This window comes from Metopolophium dirhodum, chromosome 1 (assembly GCF_019925205.1).
Source record: "Metopolophium dirhodum isolate CAU chromosome 1, ASM1992520v1, whole genome shotgun sequence".
Classification (NCBI taxonomy): Eukaryota; Metazoa; Arthropoda; class Insecta; order Hemiptera; family Aphididae; genus Metopolophium; species Metopolophium dirhodum.
In genome coordinates this window covers 43,358,441-43,380,111 of record NC_083560.1, presented here as the reverse complement: position 1 = coordinate 43,380,111, position 21,671 = coordinate 43,358,441, and the positions used below count along the sequence as shown (strand labels likewise).

Sequence of the window (21,671 nt, the reverse complement as noted above, 5' to 3'; positions counted from 1 at the left end):
AAGTCGGCACATTCAAAAATTATAAGAAGTCTTATTTTTAACTCTTTAAGGCCATTGTAAATTGTAATAAATCATAATATTGATATTTTGAAAAATAAACAAACTTATAATTATTTTATCAATTAATTATTGATAAGGATAACCGAACAGCCGCCGTTTCCAAGTGGGGCAGTTAGTACTTGGCACTCACACAGATTTTAGACACTGGCACTCTGCAAAGTACGTACTTTGTACAAATAAGAATTAATATATTTTTAGAATAGTACATAATATTACCAAAACGTTACAATACCCACATCAGAATTGAAAACCACTGTGTGACGGGGAGTATAAGACCATTCCCCCGGGGGTTTTTACACCTTTAGCCATACTTCCCGAGGGCGGCTACTTCACGCCTTTGTGACGCGGACGCATCCCTCCGACAGGTTAAGTTCAGGGCGCCCTGGCGCCAGGCTGACGTTCCCCTGCCGGCTACTCTCGTTCGAGGTAGATGGTTGAGTCTCGCTGTTCCGCGTCGGCGAGCGCTGGATTCGACCCAGTCAAATTCCTCCCCTTCTACTAAGGCGACCCACATCAGAATATCAGATAACTAGATAAGACATATTTGCTAAATATAACATACATATTACATAATATAATGTAAATAATTATGTTCCTTCTCCCTTACTATTTTCAATTTTTGTAAATCGTTAATCGTCAGTCGTGACTCCCCAAATGGTGTTTTAGTTATTTACTTTTTACTTTATTTGATATTTTTATTTGTTATTATGAACAATAAACGAAAACATAAACGTACTAAGGTACAGTGTTTATCCTGTAACAGTTTATTTGATCACGATTTCCACCGAAAACATGAACTTAATATTTATGGAGGTAGTCGGGTAAAAGTGAAAGACGTTAGTCTTGGTGAAGCCAACGATCCTTTTGCTGCTGCCCGACTGAATTTTGAACGCAAAGTAAGATATCTCCAATTAAATATTTAATTAGGTATACTTGTATTATTGTACAATTATTAAATATTTGGTTTTTAAATTATTTGATATCAAAAATATGATATCACAGACAATAAAATCTTTTCTATTTTTTTGCTAGGTACCTAAATGTGATTCGGATAATATTCCAATAAATACAACATGTGTAAATTATACAAGTCCTTATAATGAATCTGTTGTGACTACAACTGAAGTAAGTAAATTTTATCTTATAAGGTACTCTAATAAAGTATGCTAATCATATTTTTTTTGCTAGGTATCTAAAGCAGACGCTGACTCGGATAATGTTCCAATTAATTCAAATTATGTGAACACAATTAGTCCAATTGATTTATCTACTTCAAAGAATGATAGTCCGGTGCAACCAATACTCAGTTTCTTCCCATCAACTAATGGTAGAAAATTTTCTGCTGTGTGGTATACATACAATTGGATTGAGTATTCTATTACTGAAGATTCAATTTATTGTTTTGCTTGTCGTCATTTTTTATCTCTTACAAACAACCCAGGAACTATAATAGGGAAAATACCATTTGTTAATTACGGTTTAAAATGCTGGAAAGAACCAAAAAAAACTTTAAATAGTCATTGTAAAAAAAGGAAACATTTATTAAGTATGGGTCATTGGGTGGATTATCGTAATATTCAACAAAATGTACAACAATCAATTGCTTGTAGTCTGAATAAAGCTAGACAAAAGGATATTCATGAAAACCGATTGCACGTTTATTTTTTTGTTAAAATCTGCACTATTTCTTGCAAAACAAGGATTAGCCTTCCGTGGTCACAATGAGATGATTAGTTCAAATAACCGAGGTAATTACATTGAATTATTAGAAACATTTGCTGATGATAAACTTATAGTTCGCTTACGTTCAAGATATGGGCATTATACAAGTCCCAGTTACCAGAATGGTTTCATAAAGGTACTGGCTGAATGTACTAGAGAAAATATTTTAAACAAAATGTCATTATTTGGTGCTTTTGCTATTCTTGTTGACGAAACCAAAGATGCTTCCAAAAAGGAACAATTAAGTTTTGTGTTGAGGTTTGTTGATAAAGATTTTGATGTTTATGAGCATACACTAGGATGTTTTCATATGACAAATTCAACTGCTCAAAGTTTATCAGATGAAATAATAAAAATTGTAAGTGCAAATAAATTGGATATTAATAAATATGTAGCTCAGTGCTATGATGGTGCCAGTGTCATGAGTGGTTGCTTCACTGGTGTTCAAGCAAGAATTCAATCGATTGTTCCACATGCAATATACATTCATTGTTATGCACATCGTTTGAATCTCTGTTTAGTGCATACATTAAATAGTATTTCTGCTATAAGTGAATTTTTCCAAACAGCACAAGGGCTTTACAAGCTTATTATGAATAGTAAAAATCGCTATGAGCTATATGTTGATGTACAAAAACAAAAAAAACAAGAAATAATTCATTTAGAAAGGTTAGTAGAAACTCGATGGGCCTATTGGTACAAATTATTAAAAAAAATCAATATTCGCTTTAAGGAAATTCGCGAAGTTCTCAATGTACTATCATTAAAATATGATGAAAAATCTAAAGTGATGGCAATAGGATATCTTGAAGAAATATCATCTCAGAAATTTATATCAATTCTGATTTCTATGGAATCTATACTGGAAATAGTTCACTGTGCATCAAATGAATTACAAAATAGTAAACTTTTACTTCCTTCTGCTATTCAACTAATAAATGTAACCAAACAAAATTTGTTGAATATACGTTCAAATGAAGTTTGGGAGAAACTTAAAAAAAAAATTGTAGTTAAAGCTAAAGAAAATTATATAGAACTAGACATTAAGAAGATCCAGAAAAGAAAGCAAGTTCTCAATAAGAACTTTCAAGATTATGTTGTTTCATCAACTGTGGGCAAAAATATTACAAAATGTACTTCTTTAGAAAGTTTGAAAACAAATATTTATTTTGAAGCAATTGACAGGTTAGTAAAAATATATTTAAATTATCATTCCTTTTCAATAATAATACATAAATAATTTCTAAATTAATTTTCAGATTTACAGTTGAATTAAATTCAAGATTTTCAAATGATGTAAGTGATGTATTAATGGTAACAGAAATTTTTAATACTTCTAGTTTAGAATTTTTTAATCCAGATTCTATTTACTTAAAACGCTTTGTTGAACACTATAATTATTTCAAAATTGACAATATTCTTTTAACATCAGAATTTTTATGTGCTAAAACCTTATGCCTTTCAGAACACTATGAAAACCTAAATCTGTTTAAGATTTCGCATATACTCCACAAAGTTCAGAATGCTTTTCCTGAAACATTAAAAATAATTTCAATCTTAATGACTTTGCCAGCAACAACAGATACAAATGAAAGATTTTTCTCATCTCTTAAAAGAGTAAAAAATTATTTAAGGTTAACCATGGGGGATCATAGATTGAGTGACCTTTTGGTTGTTAATGTTGAAAGCACTGAAGCATCTAAAATAAATTTAGAAAAAGCTGTTGATAAATTTGCACATTTAAAAGAACGCCGTTATCCATTAACATTTTAATCTTATGATTATATTTTATATTATTATTATTAAAAAATGTTAATTTTATATAATTATTTATAGCAATTACATTTTTTATTAAACAACAGCAGATTATTTATCTTAAATGTAAAACTATATAATGATGAATTAAAATCCATATCTACATTATATATAAATTTGTCCTTTTACCAGCAATACAGCAATTTAATACCGTTATAATTTTAGTTATCATCATTTTGAGTTACCTTCATTTCTATAGTTTTAAGTTTACACACACACACACACACACACCACCACATACTAGCACTCACTGGTCTTGCTCGGCGAACCCGTTCATTGCCTTTGAGTCTTGCTACACATATATACACACTTATTACACATATCGGTCGGAGTGCGTTAACAACGTTTGTGATGGTTTGCTAGACACTCTACCTTTTAAACATTTTCGCAAAAACGTCAAGCCATATCTCCAACCATATCACTAATTATTCTTCTTACAAATCTTAAATTTTCGTGTTACAACTGTCGCGACTTTTATAGTTCAAACGACTCTTACTCCAAAACTTGTACCCACTCTCAGCGAGTCCAATGGCCCCCGAGTTTCACTATGAGCTAGTATTATATGAAACAAATTATCGATAAAATGCACGCCGTTGTCATAAATCAATACACATACTTGTTTTGCAAACGTTATCTCTCTTTTGACTTGCCCTGGAAGTGCCAGTACTTAGGCAGAGTGGTACGTTCATTAGCGGGTGAGCCAGTTCTGCCGTATCCACTAATGCGGTGCGACAAGACTCGAAAACTGTTCGCGCATTTCATCTGCCCATGACAACGGTCCATTGCGTTATTTAATCTTTAAAGCGAGTTCATATAGAGGTGCTTGCAGCGCCACGGCGTTGCGAATGAAGTGTCTATAAAAAATTAAGGAACCCAAAAAACGGGTAATGATCCGCACTTGTTACTTCGTTTAGGTGCCGGCAATCTCCGCAAGTTCGAAATGTCCTTTTTTGATACTAGTAACAGTGAACTAGTTTTGGACCCCCTCCCTCCATCTCCGATAAAATTTCTGGATACGGCATTGATGGTTAGCGAAAGTTTTTGGTGCCAAAACTCTTTTAACGACGATTCACCAATTTCAACTACGCATGTCACGCAACATTTTCGAAGAACGTCGATCGCCTATGCCTCCGTGCTGGATGGCCGAACGAAACCACGTTTGGCTTGCAGGACGTCGTAAATGGCGATGATTCGGTTCTTAACCGTGGAATAATGCTGTGGTGAATGTCACCAAAACCCGGGTAACCGTACGGATAGGACTGCGTCGATATCAAACGATGATAAGGTCGGAAGTTCGGTGGGAGCAATGGAACGCGTTAAGTCCCCGGGAATGGCGTTCGTCATCGCGGCGCCTACGTTCGCACTCACGACGTTCACATTCGCACTGTCGGCGTTTGTTTTCAGGGCGTTTGTACTTCCGGCACTTTCGTCAATGGTTCCAAGAGACCAAATGTCTCCCCAATTTTGCATAACGCGTAAAAATAATTGCCGAACAGACGTAGAAGATCTTAAAATGGAAGGTCACCAATTTGGTTTTAGTATGAAGCAGTATCGTCGTTTTCACGGCTTTAAAGTCCTCGCAATAATGATTTACCAGGTTACCAAGTACGAATTTAAATTCTCGCAAACACAATTTAATAATAATATTTTTTGTTAGTTGAATATAAACGAGTGTGCGAAAAATTAGTTAAAAAATGTATTATACACAATAATTCAGCAAATAAATTTACAAGTATGAGTAGTATGACAAAAGTACCTATAATAAAATATAAAATGTACGACACGAATATAATGGTTATCGACGAATAAACATCGGCGCTTTACAAAGTAGAAAAAACGTGGTTTTTGCGCGTCGTTACAACTCGGCGGTATCGATGCGAGTTTGACGACGTTCGTCCGGATAAACAAGCGTGAGTTCAGCAGCTGCTGCATCGGTTGGAGGTGACGTCGTGGAGGCGATCGGGTGGCTGGCGCACTGATACCGCGATTACTGCGAAGAGACTGATACCGTGGTTCACCTGTGATCATACGGCACTATCAGCTGTTATAGGCCATATTGCTTAACCTTTATATTATCTTAAATCGTGTCTGAAACATCGTGTTAATTTATAAACGTAAAGTAAACTACTTTTATTAGTATAATTTCCATTGTGTACCTACTTCCGATTTTGAATCGTTTTAACATAAATAGTATTTAATTTTTGTTTACCTAGCCCTTTTGATGATTTGGGCGAAAAACCACCAGATGATTGTTTATTGAACATGTTTTAACTTGAAATTTCACTCAATGGTCTTGTTGGTCGTTCATGAAAGTAAAATTGCAAAATCGATTAGGTAGACATTTAATTGTAAGTATAATCTATCAGTTTAATATTATTATAATAACATAGTAAATCAACTGAGCATAGGTATTGTATCGATTATCTAACAGACCCTAATCAAAATTGTAGATTACAATGTCACGTAGATTTTTATTCGATAAGAACCTGCACAGTGGATTTTGTTTCGTTTAATCCATACTTCCAGTTATTCAGGTGGGGCCAAGTGCAGATTAGTGACACTTTTATAGTATAGTATTAATAATGTACCTACGTAGGTATATTTATTAATAAATGTTGCTCTTATTTATAGTACCTACTACAAATGAGTATGAAATGTATTATAAATAACTTAATAGCCCACACAGCACATAAATATTTTCTATGTTTCTTAAAAATATTTTGCTCTTAATAATATGCATCCTATATATGTTTTTAGATCATCGAATTATATTTTACCTATATCATAAAAATATTTTTTGGCCACCTTTTAAGTCGTACAAAATAATAATGGGTTATTTTTAAAATATCTTGGTATATCTTATAAATATTTTGTTTAAATATCTTAAATATATGTATTTAATTATAATTTATAAGATATTTTAATAATTATTTCAAAAATATTTTGTATATATATTTATAATATCTTATGAAATATGTATTAAATATATTATTTTCTTTTGATTTATTATTATACCATGTGATTTAAAGGAATAATATAGGTGGTGGTTAGAAATATTATTATATTATATACCAGCTGCATAATTACAGCAAATTGTAAATATATTGGCATAATCTATCATGCTTCTTCTTCATTTAAAAAGCTTTTAATTCCTAATAAATTAATCATTGAATATATATTGTCTGCCTTGGTGATCCTCATATTTTTTAACCATCAGTGAATCTCTATATATAATAATATCTTATATTTACTATATTTTAGTTAATAACAATAATTATTTATTTATGTCCAAAATTGATATAATATAACGTAACAACTTAAATATATTTTTCAATATGATAACTATTCGTTTAAAATATATTTCACAAAATATATATTTTTTATGATACTTAGAAAATATATTAAATACAATATATTTTTGATAATAGAATCATAAAATATTTTTAAAATATAATCATCTTAAAATGATGTATAGGAGGTGTAGGTGTGTACATAATATGTACATGAAATTATGAAGTAATTATAAATATTTTAAACTATTATTGCATAACACATTATTGATTTTTTTTATCCCATCTTTCTAGTTATATATAGGTACATACTTGTTTAACTATAATTTGTTTTTGTTTTTTTGATTTAAGGCTAGAAGAACTTCAACAAATTTTAAAAGCTGTTAATCTGGGGAAATCTGATACCAAACAATCCTGCTCATACACAAAAAACAAAAGTTATGAAATAAGAAACTGTAGTAGTCTATAACTCAAGACCACAGAAAATCCAACAAGGCAGGCACCGGTTGTACAACATCCAAATATTTTACGAGACCATGCATTACCAATCTTATACACCGCTTGGACCAAATCCAATAGAACCTATTGTTGAAACCTCAAGTCCAGCTATACAATTTGAAAACTTGCCATTTTTTAAGACGGTAAAACAATTAACAAAGCCTATGCACCTCATGTCTGATAGTAACAAATTGATTTGTAAATTTAAGCTACAAGATTATGTTAAAAGTTCTATTCTTAATTCATGGAATTCTGAAAGAAAAGAATATAAATTTCAAATAATTTTAAGATTGCAACAAATTGGACTTAACGCAAAGGTTAAGGAACGTTTACCCAAGAATATTAGAATTTCTGTGAATGGACATCAATGTATTTTACCTGAATTAAACAACAAATTAAACTCTCGTATGCTTTGGTGGCGAAACAATGATCCTATACATATAACTGAACAAACAGATTTAAGAAAGTATGGTTTACCGAACATATTAGAAATTACATGGTCACAAGAACCACACAGTTATATAGGTTGTATTTATGTGGCCCAAAAATTGACTTGGAATGATCTACTTGTAGAACTTGAAAAAAGACCCAAACGTGACTCTGATAAAATTAAAGAACTCTTCACAGAATCTATGGAAAATGATGGTGATTTGCTTGTAGATTCCCTGGTTGCTTCTGTTAAGGATCCATTATCTAAAATAAGAATAAAACTTCCTGCTCGAGGTGTAGACTGTATGCATTTACAGTGTTTTGATGCAATACAATTCTTACAGATGAATGAACAAAAGCAAACATGGAAATGCCCAATATGTAAAAACAAAATTAAATTTGAAAATGTTGTAATATGTGAATTTTTTTTAAAGGTCCTTCAAAGTAAAGATCTAACAGAAGAATGTGATGAGATTTTTTTTTTTCAAAGATGGCACATGGTCTGAGAGAAAAAATATAGAATTTTCAAAAACTTCTATGACAAATGCCAGTCGATCTACAAACAATATAGAAGACCTTACATTATCAGATTCTGATTCTGATAAAAATAATAATAGGAACCTAGACAATGTTGATAGTGATGAGATTACTCAAAAACCAAAACGTTTTAAATATAATCCTGCTGGAAGTAATACAAATAAATAACAAACATAAAAAAATGGATAAATCAAGAAAGGCTTTAATTGTTATAACGTTAGGTTAAACTAATGTATTTCAATTCTTACTGATCTTATATGGTATACAATTTGTTATGCTAATAACTCGTTTTTAAAAACATAGTACAACTGGTAATGATTTGTATTTTATCAAAACTGAATTATTGTAAATAGTTAGTACTCTTAATAATGTATATAATAACTTTTAAATGCCATAACTAATATAATTTTAATACAGTAATTATTGTAAATAAATAATTTTTTTCCATGTTAACATATTAATGCATCATTTAAAATATAAGGGTACCCCACATTACAGCCTATTACTGAATATGATTGTGGCTGTGAATATGGTAGCTATTGAGATTCTTTTTCATCAGTATATAATATGTTTAATTATTATTTTCAATAACATTAAAAACAATTCATAGTTATAAGTTCCTATAAAATAACTTAGGTTAAAATGATTTTATTATAAAAACAACATTTGTATATAAGTAAAAATAATTGTATGATGACTTGTATTTATAGTATTTTTAATTTCTATATAATAATGTTGTATTGTTGTGTCAAAATATAATTATTTTTAATTTATGTTTCTATTTTTTATTTACCTACTTTTTATCCAATCCATTTGTGAGCCATTTTTTTAATTTTTAAGTTAAAACAAATAGTTAATCCTTATTACAAGTTTAAACAGTATAGGTGGGCATTAACCTAACCTAATCCAGACAACTTAAACAAAAACTTCTGTGGAATCTAACTAAATTCAAAGTCAAAAGTATAAGACTACAGTTAAAAAAGATAATACTTACCTATGGTTGACGTAAATAAAATAATATATAAGTTTAACTAAATTACCACACTCTCAATGAATGCTTAATACAAACTGAAATAAAATAAAATGGTATGTAACACAATCTTTATACCTAATTTATACATGCAATTAAATTAGAATAGTTATCAAATAACTTTAAATAAAGCTTTTAGTTAAATTAATATTTTAAAATGACAAAATAGAAAAATTAGAAAAATCAGCAAATAAAAAAATATTTTAAATTATTAAAAGTTATTATCTTTATACAATATTCTCAATTGTTAGTCATTAAATAAAAATTGAACCCTTCTAGGCTCCATGCAGAATAATTTTATTTTTTACTCTATAACCATAGATTTTTGGTTTTTAAGTACCTACATCATTATGAATATAAATCTATTAATCCATTTAAGCTCTGCCAGTTATAGTATTACAAACTATGTTTTTATTTTTTTTAGAGAGCTAATAAAAAGGAAAAATCAAATAACCCTTATTATTTCTATTAAAATACAAATCTTAATTGAAGGTAAGAATGTCGTTTCTTTTAGTAAGTATATTAAATCTATATTGTCTTTAATTTCTTTCACTATTCAAATATCATACCACACAAGACCTTATTCTTCAACCATGTCAACTAATTCTCCATAAAATGATTTAATATTTTTTTGTTTAAATATAAAGTCTTTTTTATTAATTTGTCATATATATTTCATATGAATTGATTTCTTTTCAAATTTTTCATTATCCTTTGTAAATCTATCATTTAAGGATACAATTAATGAATCTAAATGTGTTTATATAGTAAATATATATTTATTTTTCATAAAAATATAAAACAATTAATATTTCATATAAACTAAAAAAGCATGGGGGAGGAAAATAGCAGGGGTTAAAAATATGTGAAAATATGTTATCAATTTATTGTTCGTGTTTAAATGCCCTAAAAATATCAAAAAAATGTCTTTTCAAATAATACATTTAATATGTAAGATTGTGTAGGTGCGTTTATAAATATAAAAAAGTGTGTGTCACTCTGCTGTTTAGATGGTACAAATGAGTTACTGTAATGAATAAATTGTGTTTTTTAATGTGTTAAATTTTTATACAACGATACAATAATAAATCATTTTCTACCAAAATCGACTGCAGCACTTTTTCCTCTTCGACCCGAATAATTACAAGACGATTATCCACCAAATTTGGAACACGATTGCGCAATAAATGTGATGTATAATGTATATACTATGTTACTATGTATAATTTTCATATACATGCACTCAATGACTTATTAGCTATTAATTCACAATTTTCCTTCCCAATTATTATACAGGCTTAGCAGTGGCGCCAATATTTATATATATATTTACCTATGACAATATTGTAATATAGGTGCGTGTCAAAATTTTATGTGGAGGTGTCTAATATCATAGGTAAAATGTTGGACTTCGGTACCACCGAGGCTTAGGACTGACAATTATCATTGTTAGCTTGGTTTTTCTCGGAGGGGGGGATCTAATAAAGCGATAAGAATTCTAAAGATTTGAATTTGTCGTTAAGTCTACTTGAAATTGACTTTCCCATATTTTTGATATTATCCCCCAAATTCATAAAAATGACATATTCAAAAAGAGTATTTAAAAATTGTTGTATTTCAATTATCTGAGAAGTAAAAATAAAAAAACAAAAAATCTGGGAAAATCGATTTCAAGTAGACTTAACGACAAATTCAAATCTGTTTTTAGAATTCTTATCACTTCATTAGATCAATTGGTATGTTTGGCAAAAAACACATCTAAAATACTATGTCACGCGTGTGTGAGACAAAAACAGAAAATCACGGTATCGAATCCCCTTAATCTATTACTTAAACTAACTTGGGGCACTACCTATCTTAAATTTTTTAAAAATACTAGACAATTTTCTGAATTTAACAAATAGATTTTGTACCTGGTAAGTAGGTATATATCAACATATGAAAAAAAATAAAAACATCTTGATGACCAATTAAATAAGTATTATAATATTTAAATAACATTAAAAAATAAAAAAAAATAATAAAATATACATTTTCAGGTATTAAATCATAGGTACCTATGTAACTTTTTTGTTTACCAATGAAATAAGGAGGTAGGTAAGTATTATAATTTGTAAATAACATGAAAAAATTACTTTGAATAACAGAGACCCAAGTCACACTATAATAATATTATTGTATATTAACAAATAATTTAGGTGATACGGTGTGCACGCAGGTGCACGGGTGCTTTAAAATTAACGGCAATATGCGATGTAATATTTTGCGATCATCAAATAATGAATAAGTAATTAAATAATTGTTTATTCTTAATTACTCTCGTATAACTTTTAATGGCTAGTCTTGTTAGGTTTCGATTAATGCTACTTTATAGAGTCTATTCTTATTTTAAGAATTATAGACACGTTAAATTAAAATATTACTGTTTGGGGTAAGAAGGAGAAAATACAATGGGGCAAGATGTCCAACAAGATGGGCAACCATGTCCTAGGTTATTATTTTTTTTGTTTAAAGTTTTTAAGTTTGGCTTTATGTTTATCCTGTTGTATGAATATACGTAGTGGCTATTATTCTAAAGTACCTAAATGTTATACAAGCAAGTATACTATACCTATAGTTATCATCATGTAGACATTAGATATGAAACTTAATATTATAACTATCATTTTGCCTCACATTTTCCTGATAAATGTTACCCTATGTACATCAATTGTATGTCTTTAATGTATTTATACAATATACAAAAACAAAGATTAAGCTTGAATAACATTTAATCACCTACATGATATGAAATTAACCCTTTCACTACCGCATTATGTTTTAATTTGAAAAAAAAAATTTTTTCTTCACTTATACTATAAATACACTTCTTAGATAGCAAGTACCAAGTTTCGTGAGGATAGGATAATTTGGTAAAAAGTTATAAGGTTGTACCTTGCAAGGTACATTGGTAGTCATTATAATAAAAATTCATATTTACAAATATCTTTTTTGTTTTATGAAGTTATAGAAATATGTACAACAAAACTATTATTTTTTTTTATGAAATGCAGCAAAACAATTTTTAGCGTTAACGACAAAACAAAGATGTATATTACATTTTTCGCACATTACATGCGTTTTGCCGTTACAATTCTCCATTTTGCACCTCTATTTTTCTCCAGAAGTTGGCAAATGTCCTATATTATCGTAACGGGTTTCTTGATACGGCTTTGATTCTTTTGCCGTTTTTTTTTTTTAAAAGGAGGTGAAGGCGATGGCGTTGAAGCGCTAGTTGGTCGTCCTCGAGGTCGCTTTATATTGTCGCATCTTCCCAAATTTATAAGATTGTCTGCAAGCCTCATTTTAAAATGCAGTAAATCCATTTGCTTTTTTTTTTCAATACCCAACAAATTACAATCTTGTAAATACTCCAACCACGAATTGCAGATCGCCATGTCAATTGAATGAAAAACCATACGTAATGTCCATTTTTTCGATTTTAAAAAAATTCTGTAGTAGGCTATCAATTGATCAATTTTATCCACACCACCCATGCTCTTATTATAAAGTTGTATTACTTCTGGACGTTCAACTGTATCATATTCTTTAATTTTTTTATCCCACCGTTCAACATGGTCTACATTTCCAGATGCAATAAAATTTGATGCCATGTGAACGGATTTATTGTCATACCATTTTAATAATGCTATAGTATTTTTGTCATTTCGAATTTCGTGTGTTGCCCCTTTTCCTATGGAAGCAAGCACTTTATCGTTCATAAACGGGGGCTTCGAAAATCTATCCACTCGTATGGTGGATGCTGCAAATATTTTCCGTTGCAACAATATTTCGAACAAATTATAACTAGCAAAATAATTATCGAAGAATAAAAAATGCTTATTTTCCTCGACATGTTCTGTTAGTTGTAGAACAACTGAAGCGCCTAAACCAAATTTATTTTTAAATTGAGGACAAAATTCGGTCTCACTGCCTTGATAGATAATAAAATCATATATTACACCACTGGCGCCACACAACATGAAAATTTTAATACCCCACGGATTTGGTTTACCCTTGCAATATTGTTTCACATTTAAATGGCCAGTGAATGGAACAATCTGCTCATCGATTGATAGGTTACGCTCTTTTACTAGTTCTCTACATCTTTTCAGAACACAGTCAAACATGGGACGAACTTTTACAAATCGATCTTTATTATTAGTTGGGATTTTCATGTTATCTATAACGTGAAAATTAGACCGGAGAGAATAAAAACGATTTCTTGACATATTATTGATAAAAACGTTTATCCCGATGAATGTATCCCAGTACATCGAAATTCTAGCAAAACGCAAACAACCAGTCAATATATGTAACGCAATAAAAGTTCGTATCTCATATTTATCGGTATTTTTTTTCCACGAGGACGTATTTTGATGTGCATACATATTTGTATATAATGCCATATTTTCGAAGTCACTATCGGAAAAATAACGATTGAAATAATGTAATGGTGAAGGAATGTCAATGTATATTGGTAAATCTTGCATAATATCGTCTATCGAAAGTTTTGGAGGGACAAATGGTTGTGAGACCCATTTTATTTCATTTTTCGCAGTAACATCCATTCGTAAAATCTTATCAAAATAATTCAATACCTGATGTGTATAGTTAAGATTTAGATCGACCTCGGCATTTGGTTCATCGTTGGTTTCATTTTCAAAAAATGTTTCCGTCGTATCAAACTCTGCAAGAAGTGTTTCCAAAACTTCATTCGGAAATTTTCCTAATAAATTGTATAAATTATTATTATAATATATTATGGCTATAAAATAAGCTGAGTTGTATATTGTACCTTCTTCGTTCATCTGGTGTAATTCATTTGGGACTTGTTCGTCATCACTGTCGTCTAATGTGTCTAATTCAGAATTGTAACCATCCAGTAGTTCATAAATATCTTGAGGTTTTAATTTATTAGCCATAGTTATAAAAAATAAACAGTCAAATAATTTTACAAAATACTGTAGACTATAACATTCTTCGACGACAGACACCATATAAATAAAAAAGTTTTGAATAATAAATATCAACAGATACAATTATAAATGTGTTTGTGTGTAAAAAAAAAATATCAACATCGATAATATTTTTTTCTGTGACGATAAGTAAAAATGAGTAGGAGAGATATTTCTAAAAATAATATCGATTGAACCATTTGAATCATAGAGTAATAATATGAATAATTTGTTTCAGTAGTGTAATTATTTAAATCGACTACTCGTGGGCATTTCAATACCCACTAACTGTTTGACTTGCACCCGCACCATCTAGTGGTCCGATTTTTCCGATTTTTATTTCATTTTACTGTCAAGATACTATCTTATCACTACAAATTATTTTGACGACATACTATCTCTTAGTTTAGTGCCACATTACATCAAAAGATGTATAGTCAGAAAAAAACATAAAAACAAGAAAACTTGCATTTTATTTGTACGTTTTAAATTTTAAATTATATATTATTGAAACTTAACAGTATTAATTAAACTTATAATCTAAATATATACGTTACGCTACAATATTTTTCAAACTACAAATTTTTATCTATATTAACTGTGCCGTTATCACACTTCTAATTGTATGTACCTTGGAGTACCCAAGGGTAGTGAAAGGGTTAATTGTATTTGTTACGAATAAGGATTATAATGACATACGTCCCATATTATCTCAGCCATGGTCCATAATGGGACAAAAATCAATTTTTATACTTCGTTAAAATGTATGTGCCTATAATTAATAATTATACAACAAAACTGATTAGAAATTTAGTAACTACAGATAATTTTACATAGAAAAAATCTTTGTTTTTTCAATAAAATAAAATATTAACTCTCTTAAATAGTTACAATTAAAGTTAGGTGTCCCATCTTATCTAGGTTTCCCCTATTCACAGGTAAAATTGTTTTACTCTTAAAATATTTGAGGGGTATATCTTAAATAGTTATATCGTAAACGCAACCTATCGTATTTATTGACGGGTTATTTACGTCTCAAACAATATCAATTCCGCTGTTTTAATATCAATTGGGTCCCGGCTGGCCGGCTATCGATTCCATGGGCGCATGTAGACTCCGCCAAAAGTACCTTTTTTTACTGTAAACTCCGCAAGTAAAAAAAAAAAACAGGTAAAATTGGGATTATGTAAACTCCGCCACTGAAAAATATCAGGTAAAATTGAGATCATGTAAACTCCGCCAGTGAAGAAAATCAATTTACAGTATAAAATTAATATAATTATTATAATAAAATAAAAAAAAATAATAATAATAATAATTAGTAGTCGTCCACATTAAAATATATTAGGTATAGTAGCCAAATATAAATAAAATTAAAAATAATCTAACGGATAAGAGCATACAATTGATATAATATAATATTCATAATTTTTATAATATTAATTAATAATCGTCCACATTAAAATATAATAGTTATAAGTAAATAATACATTTGACAAAATTAAAAATTACTAACCTAACGGCTAAGAGTATAAAATTGATATTATAATATAATATTCATAATTTTCATAATATTAATTAATAATCGTCCACATTAAAATATAATAGTTATAAGTAAATAATACATTTCACACAAAATATATCAAAATGAAGCCAAAAATTAATAATTCTCTAACGGCTAAGAGCATACAATTGATATAATATAATATTCATAATAAAACTGGTGGAGTTTACATACACCCATTTAAGGTAAGAAAATAAAACTGGCGGAGTTTACATTAGACCTTTTAATTACCTTTTTATCTAACCGGTATTCTGGCGGAGTTTACAATCGCCCCGATTCCATATAACATACAGCCCGATAAAGATGCATAGTATGGTGGAAAACAGTAAAATATTAAAAAATAAATACAATTACTACAATACATAGGTACAATAACACAAATACTGACGGGGTTCATTATTTTACAAAATGTAAATTAATTGTAATTTTTTGAATTAGTTGTGATTCCGTTTCAGTTTAATATTGGTGAATCTATCAATATTTGATTTTAATTATAGTAAACAGTTAATGCTATAAACATTTTCAATCTAATAATTGTTGTTTTTGCTTTATTCTTATATCGAGTCCTCTTATATGAATTAGTTTGTATTTTTCAATTCAATACCAAAAACAAAAATATATTGAATTGTGAGTTGAGTTTTTAATGAATCGATTCGGAAATATTAGTTGTTCTTTCCAATGATATTGAAAATGATGCCAATATTTTTAGACTCATTTAGATGTTTCATCAATATAAATACAGATTTTTTTAGCCTCTGGTCATCAATTTTTAGTAAAAGTTCCGGCGGAATTAAAATATAAAAGTTCGGTGCAATCAATAACTGTTTCGTAAAGTATAGTTCTGCTATTTAAGATTTAATCATATCTATTTTATGACATTTATAATTTTTATATTTAAATGTCATCCGTTTGATAAACTTTAGTTATGTTAAATCTAAATATGTACTATATAACGATAAAATTAAATGCATATCTATTCATTTATTTTAACTATTAAAATTATTTTATTATAGGTACTTATTCTGGGTGGCATTCAATCACTAAACATTTATTGAATCAATAGTGAGCTAATATATGGTTTAGTAAACGTAATTTAGTATCAAAATACATTTTAACGGACCATTAAATTAATTAATTTTCATGTAACTCGTCATTATTATCTATAATTATAATAATTATAAATTATAATTGATACGTATTTAGTTTAATGAAGACGGAAACTAGATGAAGCTATTGCACAAAAGGGCTATATAATCATTATTGTATTAAAAAATTAAAGCTTCGATAACGATACGAAATGACTGGAAAAATAATCGTCGAAACAATTTTTTTTTCAAATGATAGGATTTAATCTATATAAATTATTTATACAAATTTAATAAATTTTAAATCATTAGGGATATTTTAATTTATCATAATATAGTATTTAGATTTAAGAAAACTAAAATATTTTATCAAATCGGTGTCATTAAAGTATGAGAATAATAAATGTTAATCAAATAGATATGATTCATTATTAATAAAATATCTAAATCACCAATCGATTGACAGAATCTCCGTCAGGTAGTAGGTAGTCGTAGGTGGTTGTCGCCAACAATGGTAGGTTTTACACCGACTAGTAGAACACAAACGCCGCAAAGGTTAAGTTGTTTATTAGGTTGACAACGAATACAGTTTATATCCTAATCAGTGCGGTATGGTGTGCCAGACGAGACAGCCGGGCAGCCGTCGATGTGGGTCCGGCGGCGGTGCTGCAGCCGGAGCCCCCACCTCAGTCACCCGACGTACGACGCACGGTTGACGAAGAAGGCCGAAGCGATCGATTTTGGTTTTTGGTGTAACTCTAAAACAAATGGACCGTAGGGACTTGAAATTTTGACTGAATGTTTATATTAGCATTTTCTATACACCATAAAATTTACAAAATATTTTGACTCTTTTTGAGCTGTTTACGGCCATTGTCAGTTTTCAATTTTTTTAGTTTTTTTTTCTATAAATATCAATAAAATTTTATCTGTTGAGTAAAAAAGCTTGAAAATTTAATAGAAGGCTCCTAGGTTATTGTTTCAAAGGCAGATGAAAAAAATCAAAAATCCTTAGTCACAGTTTTTATTTATAAGCATTTAAAGTTCAAATTTTGACAAAATACGGAAAAATCACGAAAAATAGCAAATTATTTTGAGTTGAGAATTCATAAAAATTTTTCATTTTAAATCTAAGATTTGAAAATGTAATATAAGATTACTCATAAGTTTGTCTACCTTTATCAAAAAAAAAAAAATGTCTAGAAGAAACTTAAATTAAATTTTTATGAGAGTCTGAAATTTATATTTTTACAACATTTGATATTTAGGTACTCGATTTCTCATGTAACAATTTTCTTATTTATTGTAATTAAAAAACGAATGACTGTAGATACTTGAAAATTTCACTGAATGTTTATATTAGCATTTTCTATACACCATAAAATGTTGAAAATATTTTAACTCTTTTTGAGCTGTTTACGGACATTGTCAGTTTTCAAATTTTTTAGTTTTTTTTTCTATAAATATCAATAAATTTTTATTTGTTGGGTAAAAAAGCGTGAAAATTTAATATAAGGCTCCTGATATATCGTTCCAATAGCAGTTGAAAAATATTAAAAATACATATGCACAATTTTTTTTATAAGCATTTAAAGTTCAAATTTTGACAACATTTATCAAATTTATAATTTATTAATTATTTTGTGGTTAAAAATTTATAAATTTATAAATTTTAAAAATTTTTAACTTTTATGGCTAAGGATTGAAAATCTAAAACAAGGCTCCACGTAAATAGGTTATATATAAATTACTTAATTCGCAATAATATCATCAAATATACTTGGAAAAATCATAGGCTGACTGACCGTTTTCGCTCAGAATCGTTTTTCTGATATTATATCATTGAATTCAAATTTAACACCATCCATTACAGTGACCCACTTGTAACCTACTGTACAGCAGAGCGACATCCACTTATCCACCTTAGTTATTATTGAATTTACAGATAAAAATGACTGGGTAAAGTCGATATCACCAAGTTGGGTCGTTTGGTACTTTTAGATTAGACTGTCAAAAGGTCATCTTTACTCTTTCCCAAAAAAATATTTTTTATATGTATAATATAGGTACCTATGCTATCGTGATTGTCTCTAAGTAATCTTAGGCAGCTATCCCATTAGCAAGACGCGATTGACGCGACGAAACCAAAAAAAAAAAAAACCATGAAACCGTCGTACGCGACGAGTTTTGCGTAGAATCGCTCATTCACGCGATCGAAGTCGCATCAACAATAAATTGTGCTTGTATTATTTTTGATAATTCGTCACCAGCGACCAGCATCATCCGTGTACCTATTGAAAATGGAATCGGATAGTTCAGATAATAGTGTGGTAGTGGAGTGGTCTTATTTAAAAAGTATAAGAAAAAAAAACGTAAATATTGGGTAGGTACATCCATACTTAGCTAATAATATCAACAGAAATACGTAATATGTTACTTCAAGAGAACTATTATTACATCCAGAACGTTTTCAGTCATTTTATATAATGAGTACCTAAAGAAAGTTTTTCAGAACTTTGCAATTTGCTTGGACCGTCATTAGCCGAAAAGATTTTAGAAAATGTGTCGGAGTCGAAGAAAGTCTTCTAATAACAATAAGGTATGTATTGTAGGTACTCGTATATTCACACGTCTTATTGTATTGTTATGATTGTTATGACTTATGAATTTAGATTTATATGCATCATAGGCGTGACTAGACTTCATCGGCAGGGGCAGCCTACCTAATAACCGGCGGCGCTACCTTATTAGTGAACTGAAAAAAGCCCTATACACTCAAAGCCAAATTTTTTTAAGCCCCCCCCCCCCCCTCAACAATGAAATATTTATATAATATAAAAGAAGTCTAAATTATCTATTTACAATAATAATATACAGTAACTTCAGAAATATTATTCATTACACCACCTAGCTACAAATCAAAAATAATACAACAATAATATCAATAATACCTAGATGCGTACCGTACCGTCATCTCCTGTCATAAATATTTATAGTAGGTTTTTCCGATTTCGGATGTAAGGAAATCAATCTTTGTAAGTAAATGGTAATTATAACAATACCCACAAAAAAATCAAGTTTTAAAAAATAAATAAATGTTGTAATCCTTCTGACTTAAATCTCGGTTGACCGGCACCTTTCAAAAACTGCAGGGGCAGCCCAGGCACCCTAGTTGCCACCGTAGACATGGAATGCATGAGGGTTGGCCAAGTTCATGATTCATGAACGTGAAAATATGTACTAAAAATTGTTGCATTAAAATAATAATGCATTAAAAATAAGGAAAAATACGGTATACATACAAAAACCACAGAAAAGGCACACAAGCTCATATTTATGAAATAAATAAAATTGTTAATATTTGTGTTATTAAAATATTAAAATATTACCTAAAAACATTCTGTTTACCATTTCATATTGTAATATCCACCTTTTTGGAATTTAAATAATTTGAAATTACAAAAATTATTGACTTTCATTCAAATCATTGACGAACCTTTGATAATAATAACAGAGCAACTGTATATCGTAATAAATAAATATCGTAGGCATTAAATGTTTTGTATAAACCTGTTAGAAAATCATGTGTTATAAATGGGTTATACCATCTAAAAACAGTAAACAAAACAAGACATTGTCAGTTTTCAATTTTTTTAGTTTTTTTTTCTATAAATATCAATAAATTTTTATTTGTTGGGTAAAAAGGCGTGAAAATTTAATATAAGGCTCCTGATATATCGTTCTAATAGCAGTTGAAAAATATTAAAAATACATATGCACAATTTTTTTTTTATAAGCATTTAAAGTTCAAATTTTGACAACATTTATCAAATTTAAAATTTATTAATTATTTTTGGTTAAAAATTTATAAATTTATAAATTTTTAACTTTTATGGCTAAGGATTGAAAATTTAAAACAAGGTTCCACGTAAATAGGTTATATATAAATTACTTTATTCACAATAATATCATCAAATATACTTGGAAAAATCATAGGCTGACTGACCGTTTTCGCTCAGAATCGTTTTTCTGATATTATATCATTGAATTCAAATTTAACACCATCTATTACAGTGACCCACTTGTAACCTACTGTACAGCAGAGCGACATCCACTTATCCACCTTTTTTTTAGTTGTTTATTCTATAAATATCAATAACATTTTATTTGTTGGGTACAAAAGCCTATTTATTAACCTAGTGTTATATGTATTTATAACACTTTAAACATCAAAATCTATATCTCGATCGTAAAATTCTGTTGAATATGAATAAATGTAATAATTATTAGGCTTATTATTGGTAGTGATTATTTTAATTAGTACCTATTCATACTAACGTATTGTTAATAATTTGGTTCCATTAACCGAGCGTTTTAAATTTTATAAAATTGTGTTTATAATTTAATTTTTGGCGATTTAGAACCTTTTACTTTTAAAAAAACTGTCAATAATCATCGTATAAGCTAAGTATGGATGTACCTACCCAATATTTACGTTTTTTTTTCTTATACTTTTTAAATAAGATCACTCCACTACCACACTATTATCTGAACTATCCGATTCCATTTTCAATAGGTACACGGATGATGCTGGTCGCTGGTGACGAATTATCAAAAATAATACAAGCACAATTTATTGTTGAT

General features: G+C 29.1%; 2 protein-coding genes and 1 pseudogene across 2 annotated transcripts; 2 read left to right on the top strand and 1 right to left on the bottom strand.

Moving 5' to 3' along the window:
• The first annotated feature begins 1,786 nt into the window (after positions 1 to 1,786).
• On the top strand, positions 1,787 to 3,555 carry LOC132939192 (uncharacterized). The gene is made up of 4 exons (XM_061006252.1): positions 1,787 to 2,140; positions 2,516 to 2,684; positions 2,817 to 2,967; positions 3,042 to 3,555. The coding sequence occupies exons 1-4, from the start codon at positions 1,787 to 1,789 to the stop codon at positions 3,553 to 3,555; spliced, it is 1,188 nt and encodes a 395-aa protein (XP_060862235.1).
• A 3,672-nt stretch (positions 3,556 to 7,227) lies between these two features.
• LOC132939185 (E3 SUMO-protein ligase PIAS1-like) lies at positions 7,228 to 8,592 on the top strand (annotated as a pseudogene).
• A 3,968-nt stretch (positions 8,593 to 12,560) lies between these two features.
• LOC132939176 (piggyBac transposable element-derived protein 3-like) lies at positions 12,561 to 14,345 on the bottom strand. The gene is made up of 2 exons (XM_061006228.1): positions 14,219 to 14,345; positions 12,561 to 14,149 (listed from the first exon to the last, which is right to left on the bottom strand). The coding sequence occupies exons 1-2, from the start codon at positions 14,343 to 14,345 to the stop codon at positions 12,561 to 12,563; spliced, it is 1,716 nt and encodes a 571-aa protein (XP_060862211.1).
• Positions 14,346 to 21,671: the final 7,326 nt, after the last annotated feature.